Source organism: Microchirus variegatus (genome assembly GCF_963457635.1).
Source record: "Microchirus variegatus genome assembly, chromosome: 1".
Classification (NCBI taxonomy): domain Eukaryota; kingdom Metazoa; phylum Chordata; class Actinopteri; order Pleuronectiformes; family Soleidae; genus Microchirus; species Microchirus variegatus.
The window spans coordinates 3,493,367-3,514,263 of NC_139802.1; the positions used below are offsets into that span (position 1 = coordinate 3,493,367).

The following is a 20,897-nucleotide window of genomic DNA, read 5'->3' on the forward strand; positions in this document are numbered from 1 at the left end:
TTGAAATGTACCAGTTATAACTACAGCCTCATAATTCCACAGGTTTACTTTACATGTGTTAGCACAATTACAGTGCAGTCATTGGCTGTTTTTGTTTGCTTCACTCTCATAGCCACATACATTAGTGTACACAGGGGTCTCATTTAAAAAAAAAAAAAAAAAAAAAAAAAAAAACTTAAGTCAAAATATATTCTGACGGCGTTTCTCCTCATGTAAAGCCTTGGGTTTGAGATTTACGTATAGTATCCATCATGGATAACATCTGATAGAGGAGCCTATCGCCAAAGAGATGGACACTGAGGTGCACACACAAACACACACGCACCCTCTACCACCCTCATGTGACACTTCACAAAAACAACCACACAGGTTTTATTGTTCAAGCCTCTTGACTGGGTTTTGTTTGCTGGGCACTTGGACGCAGCAGCTTGTCAGCAGTGAGGGTCAGCTGGAAGTGAGGTTGACAGCGTGAGGGCGTGCCGACTGTAGTTGTGTGCTCCAGAGTTCAGTCATCCGAGGTTTCCAACACACTTTGACTGAGAGCGAGGTCCCAATAATGTTCAGTGCCATGCTTCTTGAAGTGCTCTCTGGCCATGTTCTCTGTGGGGCACTGCTTGAACTTCATGTCTCCAACAAAACTACGCTCTTTGGCTGTTCCCTGAAAAACCAAAACGAATCATTGGACTATCCCAAATCATTCATGAAATATTGAAAAGAAAACAGAATGCAAGACACTCACCTCCCAAATCAACCAACACTTGTTGTTTCTCCTTGTATCATCATCACCATCTGGATCTAATGGAGAATAAAGAGTTTAATGTCTTGAAAATGAGCACACGTATATGAAAGAGGGATGAAAGACAGCTGCTCTTACCATCTCTTTTACTATTGTGTTCCACCCATTTGATTCTGTGCATCATCAGCCTCTTAAACTTTTTCTGGGATTTGGGACCTGCAACAGAGTACAACAAATTCAGACACAAAATATATCTACAGAGTTCGATTTTTCAACAAAAATCCTGTATCTTGAGCAGGGGTCTCAAACTGGCGGCCCCCCCAATCGATAACATGCGGCCCCCCACTTAATATCATGTTATAATGAAAACATGGCCCACGACCTCACCCTCTTTTAAACACAGTGTGGAGCTGAGGCACAGCTGCCAGTGAGGTGATAGAATATTTGTTTGCTAGCAATGTTTTTTATAATAACAGTAATAATAAGACATTTGGTCATAATTATCCCATTATTAAATGTATCATATACAACATTCAATTACATATATAAATACACTTGTTAGGCCCTAAGCCGCGAATGGCAGTGGCCGAAACGGCTCTTGGTACAAATTTTAATTACAGTTGTCCACACTATTATTTATGTAATTTAAAATAAATGTCTGTTTTTGATATTAATACATCAAGTTTGCATCATAAATAGTATTATTACATATATGTGTGATATAATGATGCAATATTGTGAAAAGGATTTTTTCCACTTTCTGTTCTCTAGCCCAGCCCCCTCTTGACCACAATAGATGCGCATTAGACCCCAGGTCATTTGAGTTTGAGACCCTTGATCTTGAGTGTTTCTGCACCTTCCACCTACATCACCCTTAAAAGAAACCTTACATAATCAATGCAAGTCTATCAAAACAAATGGATGAAACAGGTTGTGCAAGGTATGGAGGGTATCACTAGGAGGTAAGACGCATATCAGGTATTTCAACATTAAGGAACACACAACGTGAGAAGTGTTTATAAGCCCATAGTGAAAAGGTATAGTATAAAAGTATAAAGTTAATGCTGAAAATAATCAAGTAACTGTGTGACAAGTGATTGGCAGTTATGTTAAATCAACACTTAATATTTATCAACCTTAACTGTGGAACTGACAAGCAAGCTGATGTTACTTAAAGCCTGAGAAACCGTCTCCTCCACACTTACCTCCCTCCACTACAACTATGTTGACATCTTTGTGCAGAACTACTGTTCCCGTCAGATACAGCTGATTAGCATTGGCCTCCACTTTAAACTTCTTAGCAGGATTTTGCAGGTTACGGATTCTGTAAACGGAAAGAAATTTGATTATATTAGATAAACTACTGCAGCAACACAAAGGCTACAAAACATACACTATCCTTGCATGACGGTGTTTGCTCTCTCCTTCCAAATACAAACCTGTACACTGCAATATGAACACCATCTGTGATGTCTTCTTTTATCTTCTTGATCTTCTTCTCTTTCCTCTGCTCTGCTGTGAGTTTGCGAGCAGCATTGGCCTCTTCATGAGCCCTACAGGGAGGAAAACAAATGTGGAGTTTGTTCTGTCATACATTACTCTATTACTGGAAAAAAACTAAAGGGGTGAGACTAATGGCGGTACTTACTTTTGTCTCTTGGCCATCTGTGCTCTGACATGGGCTTCAACTTTTGTCGGGTCCTGAACCGCTTCTGTCCCCAGCACTCTCATCAAATTGGAGATTCGCACTGAGAAAATTAAAAGCAACCGTCAGCCATTTTCTGATTAATCTCAGGGTACATCCACAATATTCTGTGTGTTTAAAAATGCAACATTCTTGCTGCAGATATGACTCCCTTCCACACTATCTCAGTGTTCTCTAAGTGTTTTCCAGGCACCAAACACAATGATACGATGATGCAGCTAGTCTGCTTCGCTGTGAGTGAAAAGCCCTGTTTCCACTTAATTTTCACAGAAATCCCACTAAAAGAAATCCTTAAAAACTAAGAAACTAAGCAAACAACTGTAGAGAAGGGACAAGATTCCTGTTACCAGCATGCACATATTTATTGCACTCTCGGTCACTTGATGTCAACTTCGGATTGGATTACTTTCAGCTGGTTAGTACCTAATGCAGCTTACTTCTGACACAGACCTCAAAGGTTTGTCTGGACGTAGATAATGTGAGTTTGAAAACACTTTCTCCAAACAAAAGTGGTATGGATGTGGCCTCATACCGTAGCCGTTTGTAAATGGAGTAATGCAAGGGCTGGGTACCTTTAGGTTCCGGTGGAGGCATGAGTCCCAGGCGAACCTTCTCTTGGACTTCTTTTTGGCCCTCCCTTCGCGTCTGTCTTCTCAGCTTCTTCTGTTCTCTCTTTGTCAGGTACACACCCAGCGTGACTGCTTTATCTGTGTCAACTGAAAACCCCCAGCAAATTATTATACTAGCAATTAAATAGACACCACTTGGACATTTTTATACCTTACTGACAATCACTTCTGTATTTATGATCAAACTAAATCTAAAAAGAAAGTGTGAGGTTTTCATTTGATCTCAGAAAGACTTACCTGGAGGGTTAATTTGGGCAGGATGTTCTACAAGGTTGGTCACACCAAACATCGGCATCTGTTCAAATTTTGTTTCGGAGTTTCTAGACAAGACGAAAAATAGAAGGCAGTTTAGCAAGTACAACTTGCAAATATTGTTCTTAGTATTCTACAGTTTCACTGATGCAGTGTGGAGAACAAAGAAGAGTTCCTGTAGCTACAGTTACTTACATATCTATGTGGGAGGGCAGGATGTAAGAATCCCACCACTCAATGTGAGGCACCTCCTTGTCTCCAATCTCCTTCTTAGGGGCAATCAGCATTAGCTTGGTGGATGCCTGGATGCCAGTCTTTTTTGCTGCCTGGGCAATCTCATTTTGTAACCTTTCCAACTGGGCCTGAGTGAAGCAGGAATCGGTGTCAGAGAGAAAGTCAAGTCATGAGAACCATAAATACAAATAATTACATAGCAAACAACTAGACTGGGAGCAGATGACTGCTGCCACTGAAAACTGTAGAACAAATATCCAACCTTGGTTCTAATTCTTTGAGCAATCTTCTCAAAACGTCCCTGTTCGTAGAAACGGAAGCTCTTGCGAGGGCGTTGGGATGGTGCTATAAGCACACGCTGGTCGAAGTAGGAGGTGGACTCCAAGTCCTCCCCGGGCTTCTCTTTCAGCTGCTGGCGGAACTGCTCCCTCTTTACCGCTCGAATGTTAGCTACACATTGAGAGGGATGCAAATGAGAAAAACAAAAACAAGCAAATATGACCGTTTATGTGTCTGTTACGACTGCTGCAAACGTACCTTTCAGTGTGGGCATGCGGTGTGTAAGTTCAACCTCTTTGCCACTCGCATCCACAGTTCTTCCCAAATCATCCAGAATAAGAGGAGTTGGCTTGTTCACCTCCTTGAGCTCTACCTTTCTATAAAAAAAAGGGACACAGAAGAAGATCGGTGATGGGAGGCTTTGTAAATCTGTGCTGAAGAATTTATTGGAAGAGGAGGAAGAGTGGTGAAAATCAACAGCAGCTTTGTTCACACTGCAACATCGACAAATATAAATACATAATCAATTTTTTTTTTCTTTCCACTTTTAGATTTTTTAATCTATAATTTTACTCACGGAGGAGCAATTCCCATGGCGTGTAGATTAGCTAGTGCCACTATGTTGTGAGGTCCAGTGTTCCCCAAGGCTCCCAGGATTCCAGGTTTCATGGACAACTGGGCCTGTATTCGCGCTTGTAGTTCAGCAGCCTTGCGGGCCTTCTCTATGGCATCATTCATAAAGCTGGCAGCCTGGGAAGGGGCAAGAGTTGAGCCACTACCAGGTGCTGCAGCAGCTGAGGTCCCAAGAAGCCGTGACATGGTTGAGGCATCCATTTGTGACTGTGGAAGTGGTAAATGCTTAAGTCAGGCAGAAGTAAATCTACTCTTTATCTGAAGAGTATTTATTGAAATTGTAACACCTATACATCATTTGGTGGGAATAACATGGGGGGAATAATCTCACCGGTGTGGCAGGAACTGGAGAACTAAAGCTGAGTTGTTTCTTTCTCTCTTCGATTTGTTTTGTGGCAGCCTCCATCATCTGTTTGATCTATTAATACGGAGCACATCTTAGTAAATTCAAAATAGTAATCATAAAAATCCAAAACAATTATTTAGCCATGATATTTCTTGTCACTGAGAAAACGGCATCATACCTGCATTTTGGTAAGCATTCCAGGGCTCTCAGATGGAGGTCCGGGGATGACCTCAGGCTCCTCCACCTCCTCAAAGCGATGGACCCGTATACGTTTGGGTGCTGTTCCGTCTCCTGCTTCAAATATTTCTCGCACTGCACTTTTCTCCGCTTCATCGCCAAACACATCCTGAGACAAAAGCAGAGACACCAGAAAATTAGATTAGATCTTAAAAAACAAATGACATAACCATTAGGCCAAAAAGAGTGTTTTCACTTGGTACACTAGCATCGTTCTTTTCTGTTTTTACAAATAATCTGATTTCAGAAACATATGTTCAGTATGGTGTGTCAAAACATTAATGTACAACTTTAAATCACCTTAAGATCTCTCTTGCGGTTTTTGTCTCCTGCTCCTTTGTTACCACGGGAACTGCGGCTCTCCTCCAGTGCTTCAAAAAGACGCTCCACAAAACCTCCGGCAGACTCATCAAGAAAAGGACGAAGCTGATCTGAGGGAAAAAAGAATGCCAAAAGCTGATTATTTTTACTGGAAGATCATCAACATACCAATCAGTATGGCTAATGCCAACAACTTCAATTGATATAATTGGTCATATTTAATACATTGCCCCATTTTGTTCATTCGTTCAAACCACCAGCCCAGGAAACGTGCAGAAAAACTCTGGTTTAACAGAGAGCTAGTGACACCCATCGTCTTCTCTCTCCCTCTTTCTATACACCAGCAGTACGTGCATGCAGTCTGCAGTACAAACAGATGACAGAAGTCTGTTCTTTCTAAAAATGTACAATATGTACAAGACAAATACAAGTATTGAATCAAGACCCAGTAGCATTTGATAATTCATAGTAAAAAAGATCAGTTTGGGGAACAAAAAAGATGATTGGGACATCACTATTCATTACGTTTAACACAAAGAGCACTTTCTTGCAAAGAAAACAAAACAAACAAAAACTACAACTGAAGTCATATCTAAGAGTCATCAAGAGACAAGAGCACCACAATATACTCATCACTCAAGCGTCCATGACCTCATTTAAGAGCCATCATTGTCTATATAAATCACGACTATTAATCATTTATTCAGTGACATTTTTGAGTACTTTGATAACAAATCAGTTGTGTGATTCATATTTCACACAAAATAATCCCCAGTACAGTCTGCTAAATTGTCAAGCCCTTTATCCATTTCATTATAACAAATACATTGTGCATGTTTTGAAAATGTGAGCTTGTGTCATAAAGTTTCATTCCATCATACTTGTGTCAGCCATGTTTTGGGCTATGTAAATTGTTGTTTACATTGCCTTGGACGTGCACTCACTGTCTTTTACGATTACTGGACTGGGGATTAGATCTGTGGTTCAATCCATCTGTATTTTTGCCAGATACCATTCGCTGGCTTCACAGTCACTGAAGTCTGCTTCCCTTAATTATTTTTAAGCATGCTATTCAGTCTAAATTACTTGACAGTGACAACACAGGTTTTGCTGTTTGTCGTTTACCTCCACACCATTAGCCACAAACATGGGAAACACATCCCACAAGGCAATGTGTTTCCAAAGCCCCATGAGACACATTGTGTTGTTTGGGCTTGGTGTTTAATTACTGATATTTTAAAACATAGTTCTGATTGTGTTAGAATGAAAACAATATCAATCACTTGAGACATTACACAGAATCCTCAATGATGAAACTGATTGCCCTCCATTTACGCACAGAAAACCAACGGTTTCTAACAATGGACCATATTTCATTGATCGAAAATAATTTTGCAGGTATGCGAATGCTAGTAAGTTTCAAATAGTTACCTGTTGTCTTCCTTTTGTCCAGTCCTTTCCCAACACAGTGTAAAGCTGCAGTGACCACAGTGGGCTCCGAGAAACCAAGCACTTTCTTCACTGTGCGCTCCACCCATGGTCTTAACTCCTCCACCTCTCGTTTTGGAAGAGACATCCTCCGATCCTGAAGAACAACAAAGCATTTGCAACATTAAACATATGTTAAATTTAACAGACGAGATCGCCTCACTGACCTTTTAACTTCGTCTGGCAATTAACGCGCTGCATAAACACAAACACAATACCATCTCTTTTAAACCACACTTAATTCGGTACAAAAATGAAATTGTTTGTGAGCCGATAGCTAAACTGTTCGACCAGCAGACAACGTGCTAACCAATAGCAACAAAAACCCTGTACTCAATTACATCCGCCAAAACTGCCCCGTTTCCTGCTAACTAACCTTAGCATGCTACTGTCTGCCAGCTATCAACATCGGCGAATAACCGCTTAAAGAACCATACAAACCTCACAGTTACGTCTTTGTCCTCTTTAAGACAGTGTATGTCGTGAAAGTGAAAAAGAAATAACAAAGTGTGTGAAGTGAAAAAACACTCACGCTGCAGAATGTTGATCGAAACTTTCTGTTCAGTCGCGCCGATCTCAAAACGTTTCAGATCTACGACCCGGAAACGGAAACCGGGACTTCTTCTTCATCGGGACAATTACGTTGCGATAGTTCCGGTCAGATGCTCGATGGTTCCACCTAGCAAATACTTTAGAAGTTACAAAATATGTTGCGTTAGAGCTAACTAACGCGGGCAAATGCATAAAAGGAAATGACATAACAGGGTAATATACAAGAACAAGTCAGCATTTTCTTCTAATATAATAATATAGTGATCATAATAATAATTTCCAGCAGGCTGTGTACACTGTAATGCCATGTTTAACAATTTGAAGTTTATAAATCACAGTTCAAAGCTCTTGTCACAGCCTGATGTGCAAATAAGGTAAATAGATCTATAAAACTTACAAGCGCTATATTAAATGTATTTTTAAATGCATTGTAAAATCTAAAGTCCACCAGATAACAGTCTCCTGCAAGACACTTGAAATGAGCATGTGTGCGTTTGAGAATATTTGCATGTTCATGGTGGTAGTCCAAAACCAAAACATACTCATGTACAGAAAAACCAGCCAATATTCATACATTCAGACTTTCTTCAATACTTAAAAAATTATTATATCTTGGAAGCAATTCATATCTCTAAGTTCTCATCCCAATTTTGTTGAGTCTCACCTGGTAACGTGCCGTCATGTTTCAAATTTACATAGATTATTTACTTGTGCCTTAATCAAATTCAAGTAATGCTTTAGCTTTAAAAACACACATTCACAAACAAACAAAACAAAAACCAGGATGCAAGAGAAACGTGGACAGAACAGAGCTCAGAACACAAATCAAATCAGTAAATAACAGTAATTAAAGCAATGAAACCCAAGATAAAATTAGAACCAGAACAATCAAACAAACTGAAAACTCACATATGGATCAGAAGCATGGTGACACTTTATCACATTGTGATAAAAAAAAAGAAGGTTCTAAGGTTATGGTTTAAGACTCATTTGCATAATCTTTTCTCAGTCAGTAGTGAAACATTGTTCAACTACTGCTTAACTACCAACAATGAACGCAGTCCTGTCTGAGTTCATCTTCATTTCCTCCCTCTGTCAGTCCATCCCTCTCTTTTTTCTCTCTCTCTTCTCTGTTTGCATGATGTGGGTCAGTGAGTCAAGTGAGTGCAGTAGTAGTAGTAGTAGTAGAGTGAGTATGAATGCAGTGTTGAGCCTGAGGCTACACCAGCACCATCAGATCAGCCCATCCCCACTACAACAATCCACGCTTTTACTCACTTTCCCAATGTTGTGTGTATGTAACCATCAGGATAAACTGTACATACACACATATGACACATTATAGTTAAGTAAGCCGTGCTCTTAGTGCAGAGTTATAACCGTCACCTCCGTGTGATCCTTTCATCACAGCGACATTCAAATATACTCCCCTTCATCAGCCCGTACACATGCTACTGATTCATCAAGGATACACTGACTCAGCCATTTACACAGTCTGTTTACATCCATGTTTACATGCAGCTTACATGTGGCTCAGCTTATGTGAAGAGCCAAACATGGTTTGCACCCTACCCCCCCCCCACACTTTGTTATCTTCTTTCTGATAACAAAGAAAACTCTTATTACAACACAGAAAAGTATAGCCTTTGCAAACCTGACATGTGACCTTCCCCCAAAACCACAGGCCTCTGGGTAATATATTTGATTTATGAAATTCATAAACACATTTCAAGGTCTACCCTGATGTTCAGGGTTGAAACAATACATTTATTTCTATTGAAATAACCAAGAATAAGTACAGATAAAACACAAATAAGCAAATGGGAATATTTATTTGACGATTATGACAGCAAAATTAACATTTTGTCTTCATCCGTTATTCTTTTTATATATATATATCTTTTTATTTCTCAAAAGAAAATCATTCAGATAACATAAAAAGATACTAATCCTCGGTCTTACAGTTTTCTATTTTCTTTTGGGTATTATATTATTATAATACCCTGTAAGAAAACACTAAACATTAGTTTAGCAGGTCATCTGGTCACAGGTTCACTAATCAATCTGTTTGGTCCTAAAGAAATAATTGGATGTGTTCATTACAGTATTATGAGGGATAGAGATGCTAGATATTCTTTATTTTTTATTAATTGATGTCTACCAGGAAGTAGATATACAGAAAATAATTAACCAGAGCCAAAACAATATTTCCTGATGGTTTTCAGCCATAATTAAAGGTGCATTATATAATAGATCTAAAGCAAGTGGCCATAAAAATCCTCAGAGACTCAGGAATAATGTTCATATAACAAACTGAACTTACCAACAACAACAGTACAGACAAAATATTTGCATTAAAACATTTTTTATGTTTTGAAATCATGTTTTGGCGTCATGTGGCGCCACCTACCGCCGTCTACCAATCACTGCAGTCAGTGGAGTCTCTGCTGCCGAGCAACCACGGGTTGCCAGTTACGTCAGAAAACGAAACCTAAACGGCCTCAGTATTTTGAATTTGAATGTAGTAACCGTTTTTGGCCACATTCTTACATATGGCACCTTTAAGAACATAGACCAATAGAAATGAAATAAATCACCACATGTAAAAAACTTAAAATGAAACAAAATACAAGCATTATCGCTAACTTTAAACATAGCCGGTTAATGCCTAACCGGGTATACCTCAAAGGTTTTACCTCATTAAGACCAGGTTTTGGTCTCCATGGGGACTTCTGGTCCTCACAAGGTCAGTGTTTATGACAGAAAAGGTCCTAAAGAGGTACACACACACACACACACACACACACACACACACACACACACACACACACACACACACACACACACACACACACACACAGTTGCATTTAGCCACCCACCCACCCACCTATCTCCATGATGATCCCCACCACTGGTGATCACCCTGAATTCCTCACTGCTCCACCCACCACCACTGCCCTCCTCTCTCTTGCCAACTCCATTATGTAATGACACCTCAGCACATAATAACATGACATGATATTTCTCCACAACTCCACACCAAGGCTCAGACGCACCATCACACATGTGCAGCTAAAACAAAATGGCATCACCCGGGCTGTGTGATGAGCACTGTATGAATTATTCTACTCTATTACTGGAACCCCAAGCATTTAGTCTGCAGTGAATCCCCATGCACATCCAAAACCTTTACAAGTGCTTCCTTTCATTTGCTGAGTGTATTGAGGTGCATTATTGCTGCGCTATTAATATTACATAAGAGCATAATGTACGACTTTAACTGAGATATTGCATGTGTTTCTTCACACACAGCTCCTTTTTTTTTTGAGTCATCAAGTGTGTGGTTATGGTTCATTATTTCATGCTGACCCAGATTTATTTCATTGTTTCTGACAGGGGCAGTAAATCATCTTGGAAGATAGAATCTCGGGAGACTCTGCTGTCTTTACTTCACGCACGACTTCAGTGTGAGTGCACGTGCATGTGTTGGAACCCAGAACCCCCCTCATTCATAACCCCTTCTCTTTGCCAACGCTGCCTCTATTTATTCCACCATCGGTGTCTCTCCTCTCAGGTGATTCCCTTTCATTCACTGCTCTTAAACACCGAGCAGTCGTATAAAGATGGCGTCATCGGAGGCAGAGGCTCCCGAGAAACACATTTAGGCCAAAGATACCGATGAGGATTTGTTATTTGCCCGTAGCATCGAGTGTGCTCCAAATATCACACACACACACACACAATGTCACGGAATACACGTGTGTCCTTGAAAGTGTGGTCCTCATATCTGTGTCTTTACTGTGTCCCCTGTTGGTCACGCCACACCAGTGATGGGGACCACACACTGTTAGAAATGTTCCTGTAAAAAAAACAGTAAAGAACTGGCAGCTGGGTTGCCATTATGTTATAGTAAAATTAAGATATTTTTACTGTCACTGAAATGTACAGTTTTGTCAAAGTGCATCAGGGCAAATGGATCATTTCCTGAATTTCAAAAAATCATTAAAATTATTCCTTAAGAGCTTTGCACATATTTTCAACGGATCCTTGTTCAGGGCGATGCCGACGATTATGGTGGTAAATTTCAAGTCATTCCGAGATACTTTTTGTTTTTGAAACTAAAGTCAGCTCACTGTCAAAGTGCATAAGGACAAATGGATCATTTCCTGAATTTCAAAAAATCATTAAAATTATTCCTTAAGAGCTTTGCACATATTTTCAACGGATCCTTTTTCAGGGCGATGCCGACGATTATGATGGTAAATTTCAAGTCATTCCGAGATACTTTTTGTTTTTGAGAAGAAAGTCAGCTCACTGTCAAAGTGCATCAGGGCAAATGGCTCATTCCCTGATTTTCAAAAAATCATGAAAATTATTCTTCAAGAGGTTTGCAAATATTTTCAACGGATCCTTGTTTAGGGTGATGCCGACTATTATGATGGTAAATTTCAAGTCATTCCGAGATACTTTTTGTTTTTGAGACTAAAGTCACTGTCAAAGTGCATCAGGGCAAATTGATAATTTCCTGATTTTCAAAAATTCATGAAAATTATTCCTTAAGAGCTTTGCAAATATTTTCAACGGATCCTTGTTCAGGGCGATGCCGACTATTATGATGGTAAATTTCAAGTCATTCCGAGATACTTTTTGTTTTTGAGACTAAAGTCAGCTCACTGTCAAAGTGCATCAGGGCAAATTATTCCTTAAGAGGTTTGCAAATATTTCAAGTCGTAAATGAGCTGTAATTTCACTGATGTTCTGTAATATAAACAGTAAAGCACTGTAAAAAAGAAAAAACACCTTAATACTGTAGAAATTCTGCCCAAAATTTACAGAAATTATATACAGTGCAGATGGTGGACAACACAGCATCTTCCACCCCACACAGGAGGAAGGCCTGTCATGATCTCCAGCATGGCAGAAAAGACCGAAAACCAGCCCTGATTTTAATCAGTGTGTAATTTTAATGAGCACTGAGGCTGTTTTGGTGCTGGTCGACACTAAAAATCCCTGAGGACTTAGGGTGAGTAAGAGGAAGTGTGTGTGTGGGTGTGTGTGTGTGCGTGCTCCTGCCGTGTCTCTGCATTTGAGTGAACACACGAGCATGCATTCATTTGTGCAGTTGTAAAAGTCACCGTGACTTCACCTTGCATGAGTTTTAGTGGATTTCAGTGACTGATTGGGCCGGTGATATTTCAGAATCAGTGAATACGAGCCTGGTTTGCGTCAGCCCATGCAGCAGGTAACTGCACAGACAATAACAAGACGCCGGCGCACAATTAAAACGCGCACATCGAGGGATAAGAGGGACAGTCAGTGCTATTATGTGCAATCCTCTTGATGCTCGGACACACGCGCTGGATTAATCCAACACACGCTTTTTGGAATACCAGTAAATGACCTTACACTCAGCACCTGCTGTAACGCGGTGAGAAAAAGAAAACTTTAAAAAAATAGGCAAAAAACACCATGTAGGTGGAGCTGATTAAATTAGGATTTCAAAGAAAGTGGGAAAAACAACACCTGTCTGTCATGCATTCACAAAACTGAAGTGAGGTCTCCTCCTCCTCCTCCTCCTCCTCCCTGTGCCCTCCACACATCCTCTTCCCGTCCTTTTCCTCTTGCCCCTCGTTTCCATCCTCCAGAGGAGAAAGGGGGTTGGGGGGGGGGGTTTGTCTTCTCTGCTAAAAACTGCATGGATACAAGGGGGGGCTGAGAGGAAGGGGGGGGTGTAGAGGGGGCGGTCTCCGTTGTTGTACCACAGCGGAGTCAGTGTGTCAGAGACAGGCCCATCACAAAATCAGCCAGTCAGTGTGTCAGAGTGGTCGGCAGGGAGTGGCACACACGTGCGACGCGCGTGCACCCCTTGTTTATATCTGTGTGTGTGCACGAACGTGTGTGTGTGTGTGTGTGTGTGTGTGTGTGTACGTGCACCATGGCTGATTTCATCCCAATCGGAGCTGGGAGAACTCAAACCACACCCTCCTCAAACATGCCACCCTCGTGTGCCCATGTGCCCGCAGCAGTTTTCATGGATGATGGCGATGATGGTGGCGTGGAGAGAAAATGGTGAACATTTATGCCTTTTTTTAAAAAAATTTTTTTTATTTAAAGCAATATAAGAGGTAAAAATTAATTATTTAGATGTGTATGGATAATAATGTCCCTCCCTTTTTGTGTAAACTTTATATTTTTGAGAGTTTTGTTTTCAGAAAAAAAATTAAGACATTATCTTGGGTTTGGGTAAATTGGTGTCGGTGTCCAATTCAGTGTGCACTTATTTCATTGAAAATGAAGGGATTTAGCCTTTGATGTGTCATGTAAATTATAATTTTGTAGTGTGTCTTATATATATAAAAGACATATATATATATATATAATGTATAGTTTCTGTGAACCTAATTTGTGGTTCTTTGTTGATGTTAAATTACAGGGTTTTTTTTATTACCACGTCTACCATCACCACACCTCGACGCAGAGATGGAGCAGCTCGTGTCTGACATTAGACATTAGCTCGCAAAATAAAGGCCCAACCCGTGCACATATTCATAAAAAAACTAGATTAATGTTTGGGTTGTGTAGGAGCAGCTGGTTAGAGGATCAGCCCGTCAGATTAACTAAGCCGCAGTCTCGCACTTTGTCACCCCTCCTTCTCGCTACCCTCACACACACACACACACACACACACACACACACACACACACACACACACACACACACACACACACACACTCACTTCAAAATGCACAGTGTGTAAATCTGCATCCCATTGAGTCACACATCTGTTTAGCGGGAGCTGCTTTTTCAAAACAAGTCTCACTCGCGCCGTCACATAGAAACAGCAAACGCACGCGTGACAAAATTAGCACAAAACAGTGGCTCAGCTTTCAAAAACGTGTCGTTTATTTATTAAAAGATTTTTTTTCCTTTAGTATCATTATTGAAAAGTAGTCAGAAGAATAACACCGAGTTAAGAAGGGGGGGTGAGAGAGTGTAGTTCAGTAAGAAAACATACTAACGGGATTGAGGAAGACGAAGGAAAAGAGGGTAAAGAGCAGAAATGGGGGAGGGGAGACGAGGGGGGGGGGGGGGCAACTACAGTCAGCTTTTGTAGTGAAGTAAGAAAAGAAGGCAGCCAAAAATGAACAGGACGCATTATTTCTGACCAGTCAGCAGAAGAAAACATACATAATAAACAATGGAAAAATAAGTGCAATCGGTTTGTCTGTCGTACGACAAACGTATAAAATTAGGTGGAAGACGCTCGCCCACGCCCGCCCCAGTCTGAGATCATCGAGTCAGTGTCTGATGCGACGCGCTGTCTTTTTTTCTTTTTTTTGAAGACAGAACGAAGCAAAGGAGTCGAACAGACAGAACAGACTGACTGACTGACTGACTGACTGTTGAAACGTGTTCACACGTGGTGCTTTTTAGGAAGGAGGTCTGACGCATCGATATCTCGCGTCTCCCTCTATGGGTTTGTAAATAGCATATGAACCACTCGTATAATTTAAAAATACTTTAGTTAAATATTTTCTATTATAGATAAATCCCCTCCCACTCTCCTCTCGTCCATCTACAAGATTATTGTGAGCAGAGAGAGAGAGAGAGAGAGAGAGAGACTCCAATCAAACATCTAAATCACAAGTGGAATTATCAAATAGCAGCAGTAGAGGGTTACATTTATTAGATAGTGTTGTTCAAGTTTTTTTTTCTTTTTAAGAGAACCACCTTTAAGTGCCGGTCAGTCTGATCCTCTATTGATTCTGAAGCAAAAGAAAATCCCCAAAGGAAGGTGGCACCACAGCTGTGTGTGTGGGTGTGTGTGTGTGTGTGTGTGTTCTTGTACTTGCGGCATACTGAGGACCAGTGAGGGTTTTTAACCAACAAAGTGAGGTCATTTTTACGGAGTGAGGACATTTTGGCCGGTCCTCACTTTGTTTTCATTGAAATCACTTCCCTAGATTGCTATAACATGCTATACTCAATTTGTCCAATTTTTTTTCACATTTTGGACAACATAGTATAGTATGACGTTTTGTAAAATTTGGGACCAAATTTTTTTTGTCAAAATTTTGGACCAAATTTTTTTTGTCAAAATTTTGGACCAAATTTTTTTTGTCAACATTTTGGACCAAATTTTTTTTGTCAAAATTTTGGACCAAATTTTTTTTGTCAAATTTTGGACCAAATTTTTTTTGTCAAATTTTGGACCAAATTTATTTTTGTCAAATTTTGGACCACATTTTTTTTGTCAAATTTTAGACCAAAACTTTTTTTTGTCAAATTTTGGACCGACTTTTTTTTGTCAAATTTTGAACCAAATTTTTTTTTTGTCAAATTTTGAACCAAATTTTTTTTTGTCAAATTTTGGACCAAAATGTTTTTAGTCAAATTTTGGACAAACATTTTTTTTGTCAGATTTTGGACAAATATTTTTTTTGTCAAATTTTGGACCATTTTTTTTTTTTGTCAAATGTTTGACCAATTTTTTTTTGTAAAATTTTGGACCAACAATTTTTTTTGTCAAATTTCAGACGAACATTATTTTTGTCAAAGATTTGTTAAAATGTTGGTCGACATAGTATAATATGATGCTTTTGTCAAATTTTGGACTAAAATATTTTGGTCAAATTTTGGACCAAAAACTTTTGGTCAAATTTTTTTTGTTATGTTACTGCAACCAGTAGTTCTTTATAGATGTTATTCATGAAGTAGATATTTGTAATTGTGTTGATTTATAAAGTGGAAATGCTGGTCCTCACTTTGTCAGCAACCCAGTCCTCAGTATGCAGCAAGTACAAGAATGTGTGTGTGTGTGTGTGTGTGTGTGTGTGTGTGTAGAGCTGAAAAATTAATCGACAACTATTTTCATAATCGATTAGTCGGTTTGAAAAACATAGATTTCTGATTGTATTAGCTTCTTAAATGTGAATATTTTCTTCGTTTCTTTGCTGCACATAACAAAGAAATCAAAACATTCGCCATTTTTCCAGGTTTTAACATTTTCTGACATTTTATGGACCAAACGATTAATCGAGAAAATAAACGACAGATTAATCGATTATGAAAATAATCGTTAGTTGCAGCTCCGTGTGTGTGTGTGTGTGAAAGCTGGTGATGTAGGCAGTTTGGATTTACTGTACACTGGTTATTAATCAGTACATAGTGAATGATACTGAGGAGTGGTAGATGCTGTGTGTGTGTGTGTGTGTGACAATGACTAGGCTTCATGATTGTATGTGTGAAATCCAAGCAAACAATCAAAACACAGTAGGAGTTCACTCAAAGCACCAGATGCTTCCGTCTGAACACATCCTATTTGGTAAAAAAAGGCACAGTAGTCCCAATAGTACGTAATTATATCACTTCCTTCGGTTGTTCTTTTTTTTTTTTTTTTTATCAGATGGCAATAAACACCACAGACTGTCAACAAGCATCTTTTACCAGTCACCTTGAGAAAGGAAAAAAAAAAAAAAAAAAAAAATCATAGCCCAGACTATGCGAGAGCACAGGAGGCTATAATAAGCTGCCCAATAAATAAACAAACAAACAAACAATAAATAAAAAACAGTGTCAGATCAACAAATGAATAAATTAACTGCGGGACTAAAGAGTCGTGTGTCTTCAGTGGTCCTCAGGCTTTCTTGGATTTTCATGACCCTGATTATTGGTCAGTTTGCAGCCAGAGAGCGGAGCGGAAACATCCGAGCCACAGCGCGACACGCACGAGTTATGTGACCTCTGGTCGCCGTGATGTCACTCCATTTTGATGCCATGCCACTGATCTGCCAGCCCAGTGCCCGGGGACACTTCTTGGATTACATTCTTGGGTTGATGACATCGTTTGTTTTTTTTTCCACTGTCTCCTATGACTCCGCACACGCCACACGTCCAGTACAAATGCGGCGTTTGCGTCTGCAACTCTCGACGCCTCAGGTCTGGCTACAGTGAAACTGGACTGGGATCAGCTCACCCTGTGTTATCCACTTATAGGCTGAATCCTAAACTTGATTGAACTCATCATCACTCAGCTTCTCCAGCTTCTGATTGAGGACGTTCCTCCACACGGTCATTTCTTGTGCATTCTTTTCATGCTGAAGAGGAACTGGCATTTGCTCATCAAAATTCTCTTATTGGTCATTCGTCTCAATCGCAGCCACCTTTGTGCACTCGTTTGTACTTTTACAGATTAGTGATTATCAACTAGATTTGATGAATGGAAAATCCATTATGTCGTCTTGTTTGTAATCTAAAGCATCTACAGGTATTTGCTCTGCTCGCTTCAGTCTCTTCCCTTCTTCCTCTCACAGCAGCGTTTATAGCTTGGTGGTGTGTCAAAGCCAGGCTGCCGGCCTCTCTGCACCTCCGATGCGTCAGGTCTCCAAAGGGGCGGGGCTAACTCTGGGCAAAGGCCTCGGCGTGACAGGAGGAGACGGGCGTTGACCCTCGCAGGCCGCGGCGGTCTCGCTCTCGCTCTCGCTCTGTTGTCCAGCAACAGGCTGGCTTTGGCACCGGATTGATTTCTTCAGATTTGCGGGGTGCTTGACGGGCGTCGTCGTCGATGAGACTGCGCTGTCTTGCGTGGCGGGGCTGCCCCTCCTGCTCGACGGGGGGACGGGAGCGACGGGCTGGCTGTCGGCGTTAGCTGCTGCCGCCGCCGGCAACCCCTCGTGCGAAGGGCAGGCTTTTCGCGGGGACAGGATGGGCGCGACGTGAACCCACGTCAGGCTGGGCTCGGAGCTTTGACCTGCTCCGTAGTTTGTTAGCTTGCCTGGCTCTTCACTGTCACTGTCTTTTCCCTTTGTGTCCTCCTGAGTCTGCTGGCTGTTACCGGCAACTTCTGGAGGATTGTGATCCACATCATGTGCCAGTGATGGAGGAGGAGGAGGAGGTGGAGGAGGAGGAGTGTCTACCTTTTCATCTGGTTCTTTCTTCACCCTCTTTTCTTCTGCTCTGATACCAGGGCACCTGTGAAGCCCCGGGGAGGGGGAGGGAGTGTCTGTACCGGTCCAGCTGAGTCTACGCTTCTGCAGAATGACAAGGAGACGCAGATGCATATTCATTTAGGTGTGTTGCGGTAGTGTGTGATTATGTGTGTGATTATGTCGCACACCATGGCATAAGCACTCACAATTTAGTCTTAAATGAATCTCCATTATCGTGAAAGTCATGCATGAGTGACTGGATAACGGTGTCTGGCTCACAACATACAGTGCTGGTGATTTATTTTAAACTGCCACAAGAGGGAGCTGGCATCTTTCCAGTTATTTCAGGACCTCTATCATTTTTATATATATATAAAAAAAATACATGACACATTGCATTATATATTATTACCATAAGATGTTTATAATACTCTTATATTTAAAGGTGCCATATGTAAGAATGTGGCCAAAAACGGTTACTACATTCAAATTCAAAATACAGAGGTCTTTTAGGTTTCGTTTTCTGACGTAACTGGCAACCCGTGGCTGCTCGGCAGCTGAGACTCTACTGGCTGCAATGACTGGTAGACGGCGGTAGGTGGCGCCACATGCAAAAACATGATTTCAAAACATAAACATGATTTGCAGTCTGCAAAATATTTTTTTTTTAATGCAAATATTTTGGCTGTACTGTTAGGCTGATTTATTATATAATGCACCTTTAAATATATTCACACACACATTATATTAAATATTTAATAAATACAAACGTGACAGAGTCCTCACCTTGACAGGAATATGTAGCTGGTCCCTATGCTTGTGTGGCGGGGTGGAGCTGGACGTGTCTCGGAGGAAGTGGGCGGCGGACGCGGCGACGCTGGAGGCCGCGGAGACGGACTGAGTGGTGATCTGAGGGAACCACAGCTTCAGCATCATCTCCACCTGGAGCAGAGTGTTCAGGTACTTTTCCCTAGAAAAAAACAACAAGGAAGGGAAGTGTGAATGTAAAGTAAACAGATAGAGACGTAAATTGTGCCGCTCAATGAAAAAAATCTGGATGTTCATAATACGTCTTTCTGTTTATAGATGTAGATAAAATGCCTTCTCTGAAGTGTGGCGTTTCTTTGTCATAGCAGTGAATGCTGTAACTCTAACTTGCGTAGAGGCTGCTCAATAAAACATGAAACAGGAGATGAGCCTTGAAAGAGAAGACTAGCACACTGCTCCTTCTGGCTATAACAATATAAAAATCTAAAACTAAAAATGCTGTGGCTAATGACACAGAGGCAGGCGGAGAGTGGGTGCACTGAGAGTGGATGGTGGGATGATGGTGGAGGATATCTCACCCGCTGCTGGGTCTCTGTAAAACCCCCACAATCCTCTGGATTCGATCCATGGCAACGCTCTGCTGGAAACTACTCAAACCTGTCAATCAGAGACACACGTTCCTCCAGTCAGCCGCTTATTTACACATGCACGTGCAGACGTTTTCCCACGTAGCACACTCGCTGTGAGACATCGGCGCACACTCTCGTGAGCAGATGAGTCAGCCACAAGACTGTTCCAACACACACACACACACACACACAAGCTCTGCACTTTGGACTACATCAATAGGCTGCGTCAATACACAGAACAGAACACTCTGCTGCAGAGGACGGGGGCCCACACAGACCACATGTTCAGCGTCTACGCCTCAGACTGCACACACGCTCGTCTGGAGGGCAGCGACGTGCAGGTGGAGATGCTTACCTCGGTCAAATCGACCCTTCTTCAGTCCATTCAGCAGCTCCAGCAGAGGCCTGACGAAACCCTGTAGCTCAGCACACTGACACACGGGGAGACAGAGAGAATACTACTTTGAGTTTGGCTTAGGACATTCTGAATTATTCTGCACAGACGCACACACAGTGCTCTGCCCGTCTTTATTCTCAGACCTAGTCTCTCACCTTTTGAGCAAACAGCACGTCTCCCTCCGATTTCGGGATCTGGACGGCAGGGTCCGTCTTGTCCAAGCCGAGGTCGGCCGCTTTGCCGCCGCTCCCCGGCCTGTACGACTCCTCCTCTTCCTCTTTATCCGTGAAGCCGTCGCACGTCCACTGGGACCCGGGACTCTCAGATCCCCCGTCTCTGTTGGCGGCGGCGGTCCCGCCCGAGGCGGACGACGAGCCGTCCGTCAGGAAGACGTCGGCGTCTTCCTCCACCTGATCCGAGTCGCTGAGCAGGAGGCTGTCGCTGGAGCTCAGGGAGTCGAAGGAGGGCTGAGAGGAAGTGCTGCCCTGGGACTGCATGGCTGTCGGGGGGGCAAAGCAGAGGTTATTATGGAAGAGAGGCACAAGCAAAGACTCAAGTTTTCATCGCAACAGGCAGACGATGTGCAGACGGAGAGGAAGTGAGGGGCACAAACACACACACACAAAAAAAAAAACACCGCTTTATCTATTTAGCGAAAAAACACGTGACACACATCTCACTTCCAAAAATAATAACCCCAATTACTCAAAATGGTGGGTATACCAATGCCCTGGTTTAACATGGTGCAGAGTGGGACTGGAGC

General features: G+C 41.5%; 2 protein-coding genes across 4 annotated transcripts; both read right to left on the bottom strand.

The window, feature by feature from the left end:
• Positions 1-15: 15 nt before the first annotated feature.
• Positions 16-7,471, bottom strand: prpf3 (PRP3 pre-mRNA processing factor 3 homolog (yeast)). 3 transcript variants are annotated; one of them, XM_083899169.1, is made up of 17 exons: positions 7,393-7,471; positions 6,804-6,957; positions 5,352-5,482; positions 4,993-5,160; positions 4,800-4,886; positions 4,413-4,675; positions 4,094-4,212; positions 3,819-4,006; positions 3,518-3,684; positions 3,308-3,390; positions 3,014-3,157; positions 2,385-2,484; positions 2,176-2,289; positions 1,942-2,060; positions 875-952; positions 740-795; positions 16-658 (listed from the first exon to the last, which is right to left on the bottom strand). In XM_083899169.1, exons 2-17 carry the CDS (start codon positions 6,946-6,948, stop codon positions 506-508), a joined length of 2,115 nt encoding a protein of 704 aa, XP_083755295.1. In that variant the 5' UTR covers positions 6,949-6,957; positions 7,393-7,471; the 3' UTR covers positions 16-505. The 3 variants fall into 3 exon arrangements, with proteins under 3 accessions (XP_083755295.1, XP_083755296.1, XP_083755297.1); XM_083899170.1 differs by lacking the exon at positions 7,393-7,471 and adding an exon at positions 7,028-7,143; XM_083899171.1 differs by lacking the exon at positions 7,393-7,471 and having other exon boundaries at positions 6,804-6,975.
• Positions 7,472-17,788: 10,317 nt separating this feature from the next.
• On the bottom strand, positions 17,789-20,631 carry LOC310931922 (uncharacterized protein; the record flags this gene model as incomplete). Its single annotated transcript, XM_083895168.1, has 5 exons — positions 17,789-18,442; positions 19,127-19,310; positions 19,687-19,765; positions 20,093-20,168; positions 20,290-20,631. 5 exons carry the CDS (start codon positions 20,629-20,631, stop codon positions 17,789-17,791), a joined length of 1,335 nt encoding a protein of 444 aa, XP_083751294.1.
• Positions 20,632-20,897: the final 266 nt, after the last annotated feature.

Excerpts from the sequence above, each read along its gene's own strand:
- prpf3 (XM_083899169.1), bottom strand. The coding sequence starts at position 6,948 with ATGTCTCTTCCAAAACGAGAGGTGGAGGAGTTAAGACCATGGGTGGAG. Across the intron at positions 4,007-4,093 it reads CCGCATGCCCACACTGAAAG|CTAACATTCGAGCGGTAAAG; the intron begins GTACGTTTGCAG and ends CTCAATGTGTAG. Across the intron at positions 3,685-3,818 it reads CTCAAAGAATTAGAACCAAG|GCCCAGTTGGAAAGGTTACA; the intron begins GTTGGATATTTG and ends TGCTTCACTCAG.